Below are 19,164 nucleotides of genomic sequence, written 5' to 3'. Positions count from 1 at the left end.
AGATTCTACTATTCAATTTTGGAAGAAATTATACAAAAGACATGGATATTAATTTTTATGATTAGTTCAAATAAAGAAAGCAAGCATGTACTGAAGGATGGGTTTATGTTATTGTAACAATTGGAAACAGCAATAAAGTAGAAGTGTATAAAACATGGTTAAGTCATAACATACAAAAGCTATATGGTGTGGATGCTGGAAATTTGAAATGACAACAGAAAATGCTGGAGAGTTTCAGCGGGCCTGGCAGCATCTGTAGAGAGCGAAACTGTTTCAAGTTCAATATGACTCTTCTTCAGAGTCATTTTATTGGAAGGTGCCACTGGGGAGTGAGGAGGCATTAGGAATGATGAAGGAGTGGACCAGGGTGTTACGGAGAGAATAATCCCTGAAGAATGTAGACAGTAGAGGAAATCAGATGTGTTTTAAGGGTGACACCCTGTTGGAGATGGCAGAGAGTAATCCTTTGAATTCGGAGATTGATTGGGTGCAACGTGAGGAAGAGGGGAACCCTACAATTGTTCTGTGAGGGAGGGAAAGGGATGAGAGCAGACATTCTGGAGTTAGGTTGAAAATGGTCAATCACAGTCGAGGGGATTCCTCGCTTGACGAATAAAGAGGTCATGTCAAAGGCACCCTGGTAGAATATGGCATCAGGGGAACAGATGTCATGTAGGTGGAGAAACTGGGAGAATAGAATAAAATCCTGCACTGGGGCAGGTCGTGAGGAAGTGTATTCGAGATAATTGTTGGAGTTTTTGTAGTGGGTATTTGTGGACAGCTCAGCCACAGAAATGAAAACAGAGAAGTCAAAGAAGGAAAGAGAAGAGTCAGAGGTGGACCAGGTGAAGGTGAGAGAAGGTTGGAAATTAATCTTTCCAATTCCAGACGAAAGCAGGTGGCAGCACAAGTGACATAATCAATGTATCTGAGAAAGAGTTGTGTGTGAGGACCCGAGTAGGCCTGGAGCTAGGAATGTACCACACACCCCTCAAACAGACAGGCATACCTGAGAGCCATGTCGGTGACCACAGCCATATCTTTAACTTGGAGAAAATGAGACAAGTTAAAGTAGAATTTGTTCAAGTTGAAAACAAGCTCAGCCATGTGAAAAAGGTGGTAGTGAACAGATATTAGACAGGCCACTTTTTGAGGAAGAAGTGAAAAGCCTTCAGACCAACCTGATCGGTGTGGGGGTCGGGAGTGGATATTTAGAGGGATTGCACATCCCATCATGAAGAGAAGACAGCTAGGGCCTGAAAACTGGAAGTTGTGAAGCATCCAAAGAATCATGAACTTAAGTTGGGAAGAGACTGAACAAAGGAGAATAAAATAGAGTCAAGGTAGGAAAAACATAAATTCAGTTGGGTGGGAACAGGCTAAAACTATGGGTCTGCCAGGGTCATCCTGTTTGTGAATTGTGGAAAGGAGGTAGAAGTGGGCTGTGTGAGTTTGTGAACCATGAGGTGGGAAGTAGTGGAGGGGAGATCTCCAAAAGAGATAAGATTGATGACAGTCCTGGAAATAACAGCTTGCAATTTAGTGGTGGGTTCAGGATCCAGGCAGGATAGAAGGAGGTGTTTGAGAGTTGGCACTCAAACTTCTGCAACGTAAGGGTCTATATGCGAGACAACAGTAGCTACCCCATTATCAGCAAGTTTGACCACGAGTCAGTGTTAGACGTGTGAGAATGGAGTTGAAGTTCAGAATGAGACAGGTCAGAGTGGGAGATAGGAGCAAAGAAATAAGTAGCCAATGTCGCGTCAGCAGTTCAGATGCAGAGAGGAACGCAATGTTAGCTTTTTATAAATGAACAACCAAAATGAGCTGGAAGCCCAGACAACAAAGGATTGGTATTACATAAATGAAGAGATCAAGTGTAAGGCCAAGGGGAGAAATCCAGGTGGAGAGCAGTATTGGATACAGGTGAAAGAGTCTGTATAGCAGGGAGCGTTCTCTCCAAAGAAGTGATCATGGAGGTGAAGCCAATGGAAGAAGAGTTTAGTATTGTGTCGTGCCTGAGATTCATTGAGGTAGGGGTCTAAAGGGATAAAGCTAAGTCTTTCACAGAGTGCACGCCATTTAGCAGCAAAGCAACGAAGTGGTTATTAGTGAAAACATGGCAAGAATTGGGATGACGATAAGAGATGGAGTCAGAGGAAAGGGGAGGGAATGAGGAATTCAGAGGGGTGTTAGTGCCTGTAAGGTTTAGGAGCTTGAGTTCCCTAACTTCAAAAAGAAAGAAAAAAAGTTTCTTGCTGAAGTGTCGAATAAGATGAAGAACAAAATGGGCTGGGAACCAGCACCCCTCTGAGATAATGTGAGGTTGTGCTGACATTCTAAAGAAGAGTCATTTCAAACTAGAAATGTTAACTCTGTTTCTATCTCCACAGATGCTGTAAGATTCTTGAGTTTCTTCAGCACCTGCTATTTTTACATAAACCCTAATATAGTTCTGTTTAGAGAACTTATGGAAAGAGACCTGAAAACGTCAAAGGTTAATATGCTTGGCAGGTAACAGTTGATTTCAGTAGTTCAAGAAAGGAGTTAGTTCAGATAGGTTGGAAAAGTCAATAGGAAAGTAAGGTAATGATGGAGCAATGAAAGACATTTAAGGAATGAATAGTGTTGGTATAAGCCAGCATATATTACTTTGAAATGTAAAAGTAGACCATTAAAGATAATGTATGCTGGATGACAAAGAAAATAAAAAACTGAATTGAAATAGAGAAAGGAAGCTTATCATGAATGACAGGAGCAAAAATCAGTTCATTACCAAGATTATGGAAAATACAGGAGGGATTTGAAAATTTTATTACAGGAAACAAAGAGCAATCCCCAGAAAAGATTAGCTGGCAACCCTAACTGTTTAATGAGCAGCCAAAGTGTAAGGGTTTTGGTCATCTTACTTCTTTCTTAAGGTCTGAGACCAAGAATTATGACTGACACAATCTCACACAAAGTCACATTTACTGTGAATTTTGACACAGTTTTGATTAAGTCACACAGTTACACATGAGGTGGTGAATCTGAGATGGCTGTAGATCAGTTAGGAGTTATCTTTAACTGAAATCACCTCAGTTGGTTCAATAGGACTCTTCCTGTCAAAGCTTAGCTTCTGTCTTCTTTGTGCAGTGGAGCCAAACAAAACATATCTCCTACCTACCTTCTCGAGCACTCATTACACACAATCTTTTTCTGGATGTGAATTGGTTGTTTAGGTGCTTGAAGAGCTATTGGTTCGTTGCTGATGTTGTTTTGCCATGCGATTCCCAGGATCCTACATAGGCAATTCAAGTGAAAGATAGAGATAGTAGGAACTGCAGATGCTGGAGAATCCATCAGAATGAAGGGTCTAGGCCCAAAACGTCAGCCTTTCTGCTCCTATGATGCTGCTTGGCCTGTTGTGTTCATCCAGCTCTGCACCTTGTTGTCTAGTGAAAGATATCCAGTTTATGTGACAGCATTGCTGTTATCTTCTATGTCTGGATGGCATAGATTTTGATTGGCACAACAATAGACATGTAGTGTCGTTGCTTCATGACCATGTTAAGGGTGTTGGATGCTCAGAACATGTGGAGCTGCTAAAAGCTCAATGCTGGTTAGCCGGTTTTTCTGTGGATGTCAATCTCTACATTAGCTTCTCTTGAGATATTGCTTTCTATGTAGGGGAAATGGTCGATGTTTTCAATGTACTGTTGCCCAATGGTGATGGGGAAAGGGGCTTGTTCCTGTTTAGTCCATCATTATCTTGACCTTCTCTCAGTTGGCAGAGTGACTTTCTAGACTAAGTGTCATTTGTTGGAGCATGCACAATTCTTCAGCAAGGTGATCTTTATTGTGAAATCCAGGTCCATCAACCAATGATGTTTTCATAGGATGCCAAGTCTGTACCCACCATCACTCTCCTCATAACACAATCAATAAACAATGCTGAGGTCTGATCAAAGGTGCCTTTAATTCTTCATGACAGAGAGACAACTGATGCTGGTAGGATACATAACTCACCTCTTGGATATGTGAATGGCAGTAGAATGGACACCACCAGATGGAAAAAGAAAGCAGGCCTGGCCAAAGCAAACCTGGTAAAGTACTAATGAAAAGGACCATCAAGAGCATGATCCCACTAAGGTTACAGCAAAAGATCTACAGAGGCTAATGGCAGAGTCTTGCTGCACTTTATCCTGCTTAGGTCTAAAGGAAATAAGACTATTTAAGTCAATTGTTGTTGGTTGTTTAGTCTATTGAAGGAGTTAGGTCTCTTGTGATGCAATGGTAATGTCCCTCCCTCAGAGCCAGAGGCCCAGTCCCATCTGCACCAAAGGTGTGTAATAACACCTCTGAACAGGTTGATTAGAAAATACACATCTAGGCAGTAGTGTTCTGGTAATCTCATTAGTCCAGAACTTCAGAAACCCCGCTTAATGTTAAGGACCCTTGTGGTACAGTGATAGTGTCCTTGACCTTCGATTCAAATACCAGCATTGTATCATTACTTTCTGAACAGATTCATGAAAAGTATCTATCCACAAGAATTCTTTCATTAGCATAGCAATACAGGGACTTTTTCTCCTCTTGTGATTGCCTGTTGGGTTTCAATCAACCTCCACTGATTTCAACCAATTTTCTGAAATTAACATTCTATTCAATTCACATTAGTGATTAGTGATTACGGTGGTATTGATATTGGATATCAAGGGAAGATGTTTAGAATCCCTCCCGTTGGAGAAGTGCCCAGCCTGGCACTTTTGGAATGTTACTAAACTGGCTTAAATGAATTGGCAAGGTAATATGAAGTGAAGTGAATATGAAGTGAACACTATTGCAACATCATGGCCACACTACTAGGGCAGGAGTGATTACCTGTGATAGATGGCTCTTTTCCTGACCACCGAAAGCCATTCCGTCAAGTCCAGCAATCAGAATGCCACAGTACTGTTGACATCTTTAAATTGCATTTTCAAAATGTGACAAAAGGTACTAGCATGGACAGAGGTTCAGCTAACTGGCAGATGACAGAGGGTGGGGTTAAAGGGGCCATTTTCAGAATGGTAGCCAGTGACCAGTGGAGTTCCACAGGGGTCAGTATTGGGACCATAACTATTCACATTATACATTAACATTCTGGGCAGGCTGGGAGATTGAGCAAAGAAGTGGCAGTTGGAATACAATAGGGGAAAGTGTGAGGTTATGCATTTCAATCAGAAGAATAGAGGCTTGAGCAGTATTCTAAATGGGGAAAGGCTTCGGAAATCTGAAGCACAAAGGGACTTGGGAGTTCTAGTTCAGAATTCTTTTAAAGTTAACATGTTCACTTTGCAGTTAGGAAGGCAAATGTAATGTTAGCCTCCATTTCAAAAGGTCTAACATATAAGAGCAGAAATGTACTGCTGAGTTTGTATAAGACTCTGGTCAGACCACATTTGGAATAGTCTGAGCAGTTTTGGGCACTGTATGTGCTGACATGTGATGTGCTGACATAGGAGAGAGTCTGGAGGAGGTTCACAAGAATGATCCCGGGAATGAAGAGCTTTTCATATGAGGAGTGGTTGACAACTCCGAGTCTGTACTCAATGGGGTTTCGAGAGATGAGGGGGAAATCTCATTGAAACTTTTAGAATACTGAAAGGCCTGTATAGAACGGACGTGGAAAAGATATTTACACTAGTAGGAGGGACTAGGACCCAAGGGCACAGCCTCAGAGTGAAGGGTCGACCCTTTAAGAGCAGAGATAACAAGGAATATCTTCAGTGAATCTGTGGAACTCATTGCCACAGAAGGCTGAGAGGCCAAATTATTGAGTGCCTTTAAGACAGAGATAGATAGTTTCTTGATTATTAAGGGGATCATGGAATCACAGGGAGAAGGCAGGAGAATGGGGTTGCGAAACATTTCAGCCATGATCAAATGGTGGAGCAGACTCAGTGGGCCAAATGATCTAATTTTGCTCCTATATCTTTTTAAAAGAATGCAGATAGAGCCAAAAATGGCAGTGGCAGTTAACTGAATGGATGTCTAGAGATTTACAGAATTTCACATCTACTGAGGTAAAAGGAATGTCAAACAACTGTCCTTCAAATGGAGAGGAGGGGAAGAGGCAAGTCCAAACAGTTTGGGTTGCCATCTCTATGATACAAAAATAACAAAAGGCTGACAATCCAGTGAATAACAGAAACCACCCACTGCAGATTACGTCCCACACAGCAGACACATATTTCCCTTTGAAGAATACGCAAAACCAAATTAAAAAGCCAATATCAATGCTACTGGGGTGTGCTAGTGGAACTAAACATTCTTATGTGTACCAGCCTGGGTGCAGGCATCAGTTTGCTGTGAAGGTCACAATCAAAGAACTAACACTAATCACCCCCATATTGCAGTTTAAGGGAATCTCTGAATCTAATTGTTAGATATCGGTTAGCTAGAAACCAGACAAAAGGAAAGAGGATCGCAATAGGACTGTCTCTCACCCTGAATGCTAAAATTCAAAAATAGTCTAAAGCAGTTAGAACTGTAGAATCTCAACCAATATACAAAATTAACGATTGTGAAACCAACTGTATCGATGTAAACTCTACCAGTAACCTCCACTTCAAAGGCTGCAATGTTCCACAATCCTTTCTTCATGAATAATTCAAACACTGAATCATTTAACCTTTTCTTTTAAAATTTTATCTTTTGAACACACCTTTTATTTTCTATGCTATGTGTAAATTTGTTGTGTTGGCATTTCCTCATAAGTGTCATAAGTAACAAACTTACTCTTTTTGTTAATTTAAGAAAGTCTGATTAGCTTGGTAGTTTTGATTTAAGCACAAATTAAATTAGACTGGAAGAAAGGTCCTTTCCAAATTAATCTTCTTACAACCAACCAAGTGATGAGTGAATAAAGAAGAAAAATTAGTGAATTCCTCCTCAGTCAAGGGCTTAAAAGTTTGAGATACCCATCTGAAAACATAAGAAATTGGGGAACATTGCCTAGTGTTTGGTCGCTACAGATTGATTGACAAAACCCATATCAAGAAGTTACTGTAAGATTCATCGTTCATTTGAATGCAAGAAATGCATTGACACTGCAGAAACTCATTCCAGGTGCAGAGGTTCCTTATATCAATATCTAACACCCCACCATTCACACATTGTATCCATGAATGTATTACCCAGAGCCACTATATACATTGCAGAAATGCACTCAGCTTACATCTGTGTCCTGCACTTACTCTAGGACCTCAATTGCCAAGAAGGACAAATAATAGCAAGAGAATATCATTACCTTCATGCCACATATTATTCGGACTTGGAGGAGTACCAGTTCTCTCTAGTTCCATTTTTTTGTTTATAAATAGAATGTAGGCTGTGCTGGCTGGGCAAGCATTTATTGCCTATTCCTAGTTGCCCTTGAAAAGATGGTGGTGTGTGGCCTTCTTGAACTGCTGCAGTCCATTTGGTATAGGTGTACCTACACTGCCATTAGGAATAAAGTTCTGGTATTTTAACCCAGCAAAATGAAGGAGCAGTGATATATTTTGAAGTCAGGATTGTGATTGGCTTGGAGAAGAACTTGCATGTGGTGGGGTTCCCATACTTCTGCTGCCCCTGTCCTTCTTCATAGATTATTGGTAATGCTTATTGATTTGGAAGGTGCTGTCAAAGGAGCCTTGGTGAATTCCTGCAGTGCATCTTCTAGGTGGTAAACACTGATGCTCCTGAGCATCAGTGGTGGAGGGAGTGGATGCTTGTGGATGTGGTGCCAATCAAGTGGACTGCTTTGTCCTGGATGGTGTCAAGTCTTTTGAATGTTTTTGGAGCTGCACTCGTCCAGGCAAGTATGAGGTATTCTATCTGAAATAACTGCACAGAGGCTGGTATCCCATTACCAAGTCACCTTTTATTTATTTGTGCACAGTACACTGGCTGTGGCCCAGCCAGCTCGGAGTCAGTCCCCTGAACTGAGGAGATTCTAATCACCTGATTATATTTGTCAGCCAGGGCTTTCCTGATTGGCCCAGGTTAATGACCCCAATCAATTACCTTGTGGTCAATGAGGTCACCCTGGTTCCAATCACTACATCCCGCTCCCCCTCCCCCCACCACCAAATCCTGGATTGTAGGCCTGGTCTTTGGCTTGTAACTTTTCCTGCGACATTTTCACCCCAAGTCCAGTTCCTCTGATTCAGGCTCTGACACCATGCAGCGTGTACCACACCATAGATTGCCTCTTGCATTGCAGCAGCTCAGGACAGTTTCGTCCAATTCTTCTGGTGGTAATGGTATCAAGTTTGCATCCATCTCGGACTCTGAGGTTTCAGAGTCAACACCAGGCAGGGTAGGGGAGGTACCTACGGTTTCTGACAGGCCTTCTGGCTATTCTGAGGGGCCAAGTATATATTGCTTCTGCCCTGTTTACGAGGTTTTCTAATGATCTATTTGTTTGTTCAGGACTGTATCACCTACCTGAACATTGTAAATGACGGAACCTGACTTCGAGTCAGCCTCACCTTGTACCCATACAGGGCCATTTCCATGGTTCCAGCACCAAACTTCATCCCCTGAATTAAATAGTTTCTCTCGCTTAGAGGAGGAATGTGGCCAGCATCACCATTCCTGCTGTTGCCGTGTCACTCCCCACACCACCCCCCTCCCCCACCCCGCCTGCCCAGGTCCGCGAATATTAGGTTTAACCTGGTGTTGAGTCTTCTCCCCATCAGCAACTCTGCTGGAGCTATCCCTGTTGTTGCGTGTGGCATGGTTCTATAATTAAACAGGAACTGGGACCATTTGGTATCAATTGAGGCTGTAGGCTGCATATTTAAGCTTGCATTCAACATTTGGACAGCTCTTTCTGCTAGACCATTGGACGATGGATGCTATGGAGCTGTCCTTAGGTGCCAAATGCCTTTTGACTTTAGGAAATATTCGAATTCCCTGCCGGTAAATGACGTCCCATTGTCCATGACCAATACTTCCGGGAGTCCATGTGTCATGAAGGATGCTCACAGCTTCTCAATCGTCATCCCTGAGTTTGCCGAACGAACTTTATGCATATCCAACCACGTCCGCAATGACCAGGAACATCAAGCCCATGAAAGAACTGGCATAGTTGACATGCAACCCAGTCCAGGGTTTCCCCAGCCATTCCCATGAATGTGAGGCGCTGCTGGTGGTAACGTTTGTCCTTGTTGCCACTTTGGGCACTGCCCCACCAACGCAGCTATGTCAGCATCCAACCCTGGCTACCAGACATAGTTTCTTGCCAGCACTTTCATCTTGGAAACCCCTGGATGACCCTGGTGGAGTTCAGCCAGTATCTGGTGGCACCCTTTACTCAGGACCATCACCCTTGCTTCCCTACAGTAATATGCCATCCTCTACAGTGATCAGGTCTTGGCTGGTCCAGAAAGGTTTCAAACCGGGATACAATAGACCTTCTGTTTCCCCATTACAACCAGCTATTTCAGTTTTGCTAGGACAGGATTGTTTTGTGTCCACAATCGGATATTGACTGGAAGGATGTCCAGGAAGTTTAAAACCAAAATGGACTGTTCCAGGGGATGCACCACCGGTGAAGTATCTGCCAGTGGGAGATGGCTCAAGGCATCCGCACTAGCCCCTTGGCTTCCTGGATGGTGTTCTAACTTGTGGTTTTACGCACCAAGAATAAGGGCCAAACGCTGAATTCTACTGGAAGCTGTGGGCAGCACCGCCTTGTCTTCCTTCAGTAGCCCTAGCAGGAGTTTGTGATCTGTAACTATGACAAATTCCTGTCTGTAAAGGTGCTGGTGGAACTTCTTCACACCAAAGATGACCACCAGACCTTCCTGTCTGGGCATATTTACATTTGGCATCAACAATTCCTTTCCATTGGGCCACCAGTGAACCAACACTACCCCAATACCATACAGGAAGCCATCCCATGTCAGCACCACATTTCACTTGGGATCATAGTGGGCCAACATCTTAGATGTCGAAAGCTGCTTTTTCACTTCCCTAAAGGCTACTTCTTGGCTATGCAACAATTGCCAAGGCTGACCCTTTCTCAATAGCAGTTGTAAGGGGGAACTTCCTGGGCCTCTGGATTACTAGTCTAGCAACAATACCACTGCATTACTATCTTTCCATATTGTGGAAATGTCATCATTTCAGCAGGCAGGGAATAAACCACATCATGAAATTCCAAGGACTACTCAGGATAGGCAATAATCCTGACATTGCCAGAAATGTCAACATCCCAGGAATAAATATTAACTTACTTACAAAATACTGAGTGAAAATAGAAGAACCAAAACTAGTTGCAAAATAAAAGAAAATGGGCAATAACCTAACTATAAATGAGCTTGCCTGTAAAAACTAGATGAGCTAAAACAAATTCAAGATGAATTAGTGTACTTAATGATTGCTCACTGCTAACCTCCCATTGAGTTACTTACTGCTTGGTTTTCGAATGACTGCTAAATTGAAACTGATCACGTTATTGACATTATTTCAAAATTGTTTAAATGTTGAAAGAAATGAAGCAAAATTATGTCTCCTCCGCTTAGGTAGCATTGGCATTCAAAGATTATATAAATTGGACCCAACTGTATTGAATTGAATTCAATTCCTTTGATTTCAAGAAATATTAATCAATTGAGAGAATGTCCATTTAATTACCGAGGAACAACTCAATTGTTGCCTATTATTAACAGTATTTAGAAAATAATGGATGCATCAAGTTGGCAAACAGATTTGTAAATTAATCAACTGGAAAATACAGGTGAGTTAATGATGGTGGTTCATATGTGAAAATTGCCTGATTAGTGATTTGTCCATGGAAAAATTGATCGATTGGGTGTGTGGCACTTCCAGATACAAGAAAAATAAGTAAACAGATTGGTAATATGTCCTTCGACAAACACCTTCTAAACCCTTTGACGTCTTCCATCTCAAAGGACAAGAGCAGCAAATATATGGAAATACCCCTCTCTGCAAGTTGTCCCACAAGCCACTCGCCATCTTGACTTGGAACAATATCACTACTTCTCCATTGTCACTGGGTCAAAATCCTGGAAATCCTTTCCTAACAGCACTGTGGGTGTGCTTACATCACATTTTCTGCAGCAGTTCAACTCAGAGCCACCTTCTCAACAGCAATTAAGAATAGGCAATAAATGCTGGCTCAGCCAGCAATGCCCACATCCCATGAGCAACTAAATAAATAAAATTTCAGTCTTTTGCCTCTTTATCTAGACCTGACACAACAATAGACAAATATCTGAGGCTATTATGCATCACTAACTTGAGTGGACCTGTTTTTAAGTGGCTTAGTAAGCCTCTTCTCTGTGCAGGGATGCTACTGGAATTTCAACCAATGTAGCCAACTAGCAAACTGCGTTATTATGAGTGTAAGAAACTTACCAAGTTTAACTTACAGTGTATACTTAGTGTGTAATTCAGATGTCTTCAAGGAGGTCATTCCTTTTATCTGTGCTGCCTCTTTAAGAGTTTTTCAATTAGTGCCTGCACTTCCAGCATCAATTTGCAGTTTTTTTTCCTGTTTCAGCATTAAGCCAATTTCCTTTTGAAAGTTATGTTTGGCATCATTTCTCACCACCCTTTCAAGTAATGTATTCCAGACACAATAATTTGCAGTATAATCAGTAAAAAAAAAATCACAAGAATATTGTTCGGATTTAGGTACTACTTTGCCATTATTCTATCAAGCTATATCTCAAAATATTTCAAAGTAGAATTAAATTGCCCATTAAATATATTGAAAGTGAAGGATCAAAGAAGTTAATATTTGCTGAATACTTCAATCGAGTTTATTGAATGCAGCAAATGTACAAACTATTGTCTGGTCGTCACAATGCTGTTTGTGAGTCATGTAATTTGTGTGGTCAGCCTGCTAGTTATACCATTCAAACATCTGTAGCCTGATGTAATTCCTACAATTTAGTCAATTCAGAAAATATTTAATCAGAGCTGGAAGCGCTTTCTGTACAACGTTCTCAATGTAGACAACAACAGTTATGTGCTCCATCCTCGTAAATACTTTCGTTTAAAATCCTTCCTGTCACCTGAAAAACCTAGCAAAAGCTGATGAACAAATTTAGATACACTGACAAACTTCAAAAATATTGACTGCTCAGCAACAGCTCCAAATAAAGAATTCTAACAAACCGAAAGTGGACCATGGGGGAACAGGGTCGTCTGTCATTATGGAGTTGGAGATCCAGAATTGGTGTAGAAGAAGGTTGTAGCACAAAATGCATGAATTTCTCTAAATTTCCATGGAAAAACTGTTTGAACTCACTGCTACTAAATTTCATTACACTTCAAAATTGTTAATATAGTTGTCAGAGTGAGACATGGATATTCCTCTATCCCTTCCCATATCATATATTTCTCTTTACCCACTGTCTCGGTTCCTGCCAACACTTTTCTATTCCCTCTTAATTCAAGCTGACACTCTTTCAATTCAGTGTCTAATCATGCCCTACTTCCTCTCCCCTCAGTTTATGCTTGCAATTTTTCCTCTTACAATTTGCACTGACACTGCCCTCATGTCATTTCTTTCCTATTGACACTGGTAGCAGCATTAACCACTCTACACTCAAAGCCAATGCACCCATAAGAACGAAGCAGTTTACTTGCTGGCGGATATTTTTAGTATCATTCATACATTATCATGCGTCATCTATCTAGGGAAATAATCTTTTCTATGTTTGGTGATTCCTGCAGACAGGAACCCACTTTCTGTAAATTTACTATCATTTCCAGTTCCTATCAGTTTTTTCTGCAAGCAAGAGAATTCTGCTGATCTCACAGAACCATTGCAAAACTTCCCATCCACAGTTGTGGTCTGTTTCCTGGAGCAACAGAAAGGTTGTGTAAAAAGAAAAGTGAACTGAGGAGGGGAGCTCACAGTGGTCTAGTCCTGGCTGATGCTGACTTTCAACCACAAATGTACAGACAAGTAGATATTGACGCAAAGGCAGCAACAGTTACACTTTGATAGTTTACTCCAACTTCATTCTCACACAGAGTTGCCCTTAATGTCCAAAGCCTGGATTGCCAATGCTACTTCAACACACTCCTGTTACCTAGAAATAAAACAAAACAAACAATCCACATCTGCTTCTTTTACTGGTACGTCTCGAAAATTGAGCAGTTGAACAAAACGTCAGGTGAACACTTCAATTGCACAATCATTCAACTGGGGAATACTCAAAAGAGAGTTGTATATTTAAATTAAATTGAAGTGCAGGTCAAAAGATACCATTAATATTTACTACCTGATATCCCCTATTTTTAATCAGTTGTAGGCTGTTTGAATAAACGCTAAGCATCAAGGTAGCTATGGCTTAGAAGCTGATTTGCAACACTGGACTGCTAAGGCTCCAATACATAACTGAGAAAGTAAGGGTACATTTCCAGCAGGCAGTGTGGGGTCCATCATATTGAGTAAGGATACAAAATATGCAAACTTCAGCTGTGATGCAAGAAAAATGGATTATAAAAGTCATGGAGTTTTAGTACAATTATATGGGGCACTGGTGAGACCATGTCTGGAAAATTACTAATGGAAGGAAGTAAACATTGGAATCAGTTCAGAGAAGGTTCATTTGACTGGCTCCTGGGATGAAGGGTTTGTCTTATGAGGAATGGTTAGACAGGGTGAGTCTATATCCACTGGAGTTTAGAAGCATTTTTTTTTATTCATTTGTGGGATGTGGGCATCGCTGGCTGGCCGGCATTTCTTGCCCATCTCTAGTTGCCCTTGAGAAGGAGTGGTGAGCTGCCTTTTTGAACCACTGCAGTCCTCTTGCTGTGGGTTGATCCACAGTGCTATTAGGGAGGCAATTCCAGGATTTTGACCCAGCGACAGTGAAGGAACGGCGATATATTTCCATGTCAGGATGATGAGTGACTTGGAGGTGATGGTGTTCCCATATATCTGCTTCCCTTGTCCTTCTAGATGGACGTGGTCATAGGTTTGGAAGGTGTTGTCTGAGGATCTTTGGTGAATTTCTGCAGTGCATCGTGTAGATAGTACACACTGCTGCTACTGAGCGTCGGTGGTGGAGGGAGTGGATGCTTGTGGATGTAGTGCCAATCAAGTGGGCTGCTTTGCCCTGGATGGTCAAGCTTCTTGAGTGTTGTTGGGGCTGCACTCATCCAGGCAAGTGGGGAGTATTCCATCACACTCCTGACTTGTACCTTGTAGATAGTCACTCGCTGCAGTATTCCCAGCCACTCTGTTTATGTGGTGAGTCCAGTTGAGTTTCTGGTCAATGATAACACCCAGGATGTTGATAGTGGGGGATTCAGTTATGGTAACACCATTGAATGTCAAGGGGTGGTGGTTAGATTGTTTCTTATTGGTGATGGTCATAGCCTGGCATTTGTGTGGCGCGAATGTCACTTGCCACTTGTCAGCCCAAACCTGGATATTGTCCAGATGTTGTTGCATTTGAACACGGACTGCTTCAGTATCTGAGGAGTCACAAGTGGTGCTGAACATTGTGCAATCATCGGCGAACATCCTCATTTCTGATCTTATGATGGAGGGAAGATCATTGATGAAGCAGCTGAAGATGGTTGGGCCTAGGACACTACCCTGAGGAACTCCTGCAGAGATGTCCTGGAGCTGGGATGATTGACCTCCCACAACCACGACCATCTTCCTATGTGTCAGTTATGACTCCAACCACCGGAACATTTGCCCCCTGATACCCATTGATTCCAGTTTTGCCAGGGCTCCTTGATGCTACACTCGGTCGAATGCAGCCTTGATATCAAGGGCTGTCACTCTCACCTCACCTCTGGAATTCAGTTCTTTTGTTTGAACCAAGGCTGTAATGAGGTCAGGAGCTGAGTGACCCTGGCGGAGCCCAAACTGGGCGTCACTGAGCAGGTTATTTCTGAGCAGGTGCTGCTTGATAGCACTGTTGATGACACCTTCCATCATTTTGTAGACATTGAGTAGACATTGAAAAATATAAGACCCTGACAGAGTGTTTGACAAGGTGTTTGCTGAAAAGATGTTTCTCCTTGTCTGAGAGACTAGAACTAGGGGACACTGTTTAAAAATAATGGGTTATTTAAAAATAACATTTATGATGGATATAAAGAGACGTTATTTCCTCTCTGAGGGTCAAGAGGTGATGGGACTCTCTTTCACAGAAAGTAGTGAATTCAGGCAGGAGTAGATAGATTTTTGATGGATAGGAAATCAGAAAGTATAAGGGGTAGGCAAAAAAGTGTAGTAGTAGCCATATTTAGATCAGCTATGATTTTATCAAATAGTGGAACAAGTTCAAGGAGATGAATAACCTACTCCACTCTTGGTTCTCACATCGCATTGATGGACTTAAATTGTCATGCTTGCTCTATTGTGATGTGACTTGAGGCCCATCATCTGAGAGTCATGCAGTAATGGATTCATAGAGTCATACAGCATGGAAACAGACCCTTCAACCCAACTCATCCATGCCAACCAGGTTTCCTAAACTGAACTAGTCCCAATTGTTGCTATTCAGGATGAAAGAATGAACCCTGTGCCCCTGACTCCACTGGATTTTGTGTCACTGAGTTGGATTTTACTTCAAAAGTAGTTTATTCGCTGTGGATTCTTTGGAACATCCTCAGGACTTGGAAAGCACTATTAAATGCAAGACTTTCTTAATTTTATGCATTTTCATATCTGTTAAATTAAAATTGTCCATTACACCCACACGATATACTCTGCCCTTATTTGATTTGAAAATTTCCATGTCTAGTCTTTCTCCTTTCCTGTCTTATTAGATAAGACGCATATCTCTTACCCCAACTTACAGGGCTCCAACTCATCAGAACTAGACCAGTTGTTCCCAACTCGTTTTGATCAAACATTTTCCAGCTAAATGGCTGTACTTCCAGCCAGATTGTCCTTTCGGTGCTTGTGAAGTATTAGGTATCACTATATATTTACTCCACCTTATCTCTGTGATACCGAATATACCACAGTCTCTCTCTCTCTCTGTCGAGCATGAATCTTCAGGAACCCAATTTATTCCAAAGAAATATTCAGATATAAAACTAACACACAACACATTTATCTACCTTAGCATTATAATGTGCAAATTTGGGCTGTGTCACTCTGTCTTTGAATGCTGTCTGACCGCACCTGTTCACTTCTATTAGACCAGCTTCTCTAACCTCCATCACTCTTTATCATTCCTTCCCTCTGCTGTTATTTTTATTTAATTTGCTAATTTAAATGAAAATTGCCTTGAGATGTGACAGTGCTGTGAAAAAAATTCTTTTGAAGGACCACGCTGGATGCTGGAACATGGTTACATAGTGATAGGTTCAGTTTAATTGAAAGGAGGTTTCTAATCTCAGTTACAATGCTATGGGTAGGCTATGTGATAGGACATTTAATGACAAGGGGAGATGTGCAATACTGCTCCCATTGGTCCATCCGGTGGACCATTCTGAGTGGGAGTAATGAAATCTGGATGGTAAGGAACCATCCACTCAGTGAAAGACGCCCTTTTGTCTGCCCAAAACGTTTTGGTCTTCCAGAACAAGGAGTCGACCCTGACCAAATAATGCAGACTGGCACCTTCCAAGGTCCAGGACCAATTGCTGAGGGATCCACTGAAGCTCGGGGTAGCTGCGGCCAAGGCGCAGTGGGGCAAGACCGCTGTCTAAGGTCTTTCGGCGAAGTTAAATGGGGTCAGTTCAGTTATTGGACCCTCCCGTGCCTCAAATGCATGTAAATATAGTCTTGTACAAGTAAGAGATGCCTTTGGTTTGTTTGTTGGATACAATCAAACTCCAGTATTTGTTTGTTTCCTTAATATGCTACTGTACAGAACTGAGCTGCATTTGCAACTATGTGTATATACATAAAGATATTTTTATGAATAAAGTTTTGAAGTTAAAGAAGGTAAGATGATCAGTAACCATGATCAAACCAAATATTCATGCCATTTCTCTTTAATGTAAGACCAAGGGCTGAAGTTTGCTACAAGCATGGCAAACCAAGCCTCAAGATCGATCCTGTGCCCTAATCCCACACAGTTCCAACCATTTTCATGCCTGCTCCCTGACTTTGTTGGCAGCAGCCAATTAATGAACCAAGTCCTCTGTTCAGCCAAGGGTGGTGGGCAGACTGCTATGTGACTGACATGAATGTGGCAGCTCCACTATGAAGGATCTGTGGTTCTGATCAAATGGAGCAGGAGATGGTAGTACAAGATATAGGCCATTTTTTGTTCTGTGATGAAATATGGGTGTCATTGGCAAGGCCAGCATTTGTTTCTCATCTCTCATACTATACCATTGTAGAGGTTTTTTTCATTTGTTCACTGGATGTGGTATCATTGGCTAGATCAGCATTTATTTACCATCTCTAATTGCCCAGAACACAGTTAGGAGTCAACAACGTTGTGGACCTGGAATCACACATTAGCCAGACCAGTTAAGAATGGCAGATTTACTTCCCTAAAGGCCATAGGTTTTTGTAACAGATGTCATCATTGGCCTATCTTATTTTTGAATACAAATGTCAATATCTGCCAGGGTAGGATTTAAAGCCCTGCCTCCAGAACGTTAACCTGATATTCTGGATTACTACTCAGTGACATTACCACTACACCAGCACCTCTGAATGTTAAGAGGTAACCACATTGCTGTGGATCCAGAGAGACATATGGGTCAGTTCCATAAGGATGGCAGATTTCTATCCCTGAAGGACATTAGTGGAGTTTAAATACCAGTCGCTAACACTGTCAAGGCCACCATTACTGAGACTAACTTTATTGTTGTTAGAAATAATGTTGCTGTAACCATTGAATTCCCACCTCCACAAAGCTGGTCTGGAGGCAGAAAGCCAGTTGCACATTTCTATTCTAAATTACCCAGGATTCCCCTACCTCCAGAGAAATGTGTCTGGGAACATTCTGCCCCAAGAACATTGGCTAGAGCACTCTCAATCTCTATCACTCAAAATCTAAGTTTTACTATTTGGATACTGATCCATCGCTAACATGTACTTTTTCTTAAGTTACATACAACACAGCTCCCCTCAGTGAGGCTGTTGAGGATGAAATCAAGCTTTTGAAATATCCCATGTTGGTTTCCCAAACATACAACTTAAGGATATGAGAATAAATTATAAAAATGAAATTGTGGATGTTTGGAATTGCTTCCCTTTTTTTTGCCGTAGTCCTACTGGGCAACAGGGCTTCTGTCTCAGAGAGAAAGGTGGGTGGCTTAACCTGAGGAGGGAGGCTGAGGAGGAGAGTCATTCATAACAATGTCAGCTGAAGTGGGAATTGAACCCATGTGGTTGGTATCATTCTGTATCGCAAACTGGCTGTCCAGCTAATCAAACCCCCATATAATTATTGGAATTGGTAATATGGAAGTGCTTAAAATGTACATGTAAATTAATCTCATGTGTGTTATTTTCATACTGTTAAATGTTAAGATACCATTAGGATTTAAACATTCATGTTCACTCTTTAACACAGGGGAGTAAGGAGCGATACCACTGGCAGAGCCACAATGTCAAACAGAGTGGAGTGGATGACATGGTTCTTCTGTCTAAAATCACAGAGGAAGCTATTGTGGAAAACCTTAAGAAACGCTACTTGGATGATTACATTTTCGTATCCTTTCAATTCAGTAAAACATTGAATTTCTACTTGAAAACTATTGGCTGCTTTGTACAACTGTGCAACTACAGGTAACGTAGGTGACAGGTACAGTTCGATGTAGAAAATAATAAAGCATTATATTTTGGAGTAAGAATGGAGGTGGAGTGGGCAAAATACACAATGCATCTAGATTGGCCTTTCAATGAAGTGTGAAAATTGTTCTCTTCAACTTCTCTGTAAAAATAGAGCTGAGCACATTTTGGTAAGAGCATGTTAAGCATTTAAATGATATAATCAGAGAGTATTTTATAATCTTTCCTTATGTCGGATCTATTGTGACAAAAGATTACAAAAATCCACACTAGAACATACAGTTAGTTTAAAATAATAGCAAACTGGAAGCAAACATTGAATTTGCTGGAAAAGCTCAGCAGGTCTGGCAGCATCTGTGGAGAGAAATCAGAGTTAACGTGTCGAGTCGAGTGACCCTTCCTCAAACCCCAGTCACTCGACCTGAAACGTTAACTCTGATTTC

General features: G+C 41.6%; 1 protein-coding gene across 1 annotated transcript in view; it reads left to right on the top strand.

The window, feature by feature from the left end:
- The window catches only part of myo1f (myosin IF), a 135,755-nt gene that overhangs the window by 16,076 nt on the left and 100,515 nt on the right, over positions 1 to 19,164 (top strand). Inside the window, exon 2 of the mRNA XM_020511023.2 lies at positions 18,504 to 18,641. Coding sequence (XP_020366612.1) covers positions 18,504 to 18,641 — 138 coding nt within the window. The remainder of the gene's footprint in view (positions 1 to 18,503; positions 18,642 to 19,164) is intronic.

The sequence above is a fragment of the Rhincodon typus genome, chromosome 29 (genome assembly GCF_021869965.1).
Source record: "Rhincodon typus isolate 14 chromosome 29, sRhiTyp1.1, whole genome shotgun sequence".
NCBI lineage: Eukaryota > Metazoa > Chordata > Chondrichthyes > Orectolobiformes > Rhincodontidae > Rhincodon > Rhincodon typus.
The sequence above is the reverse complement of the archived record's forward strand: the minus strand, read 5'-3'. Positions and strand labels throughout refer to the sequence as shown.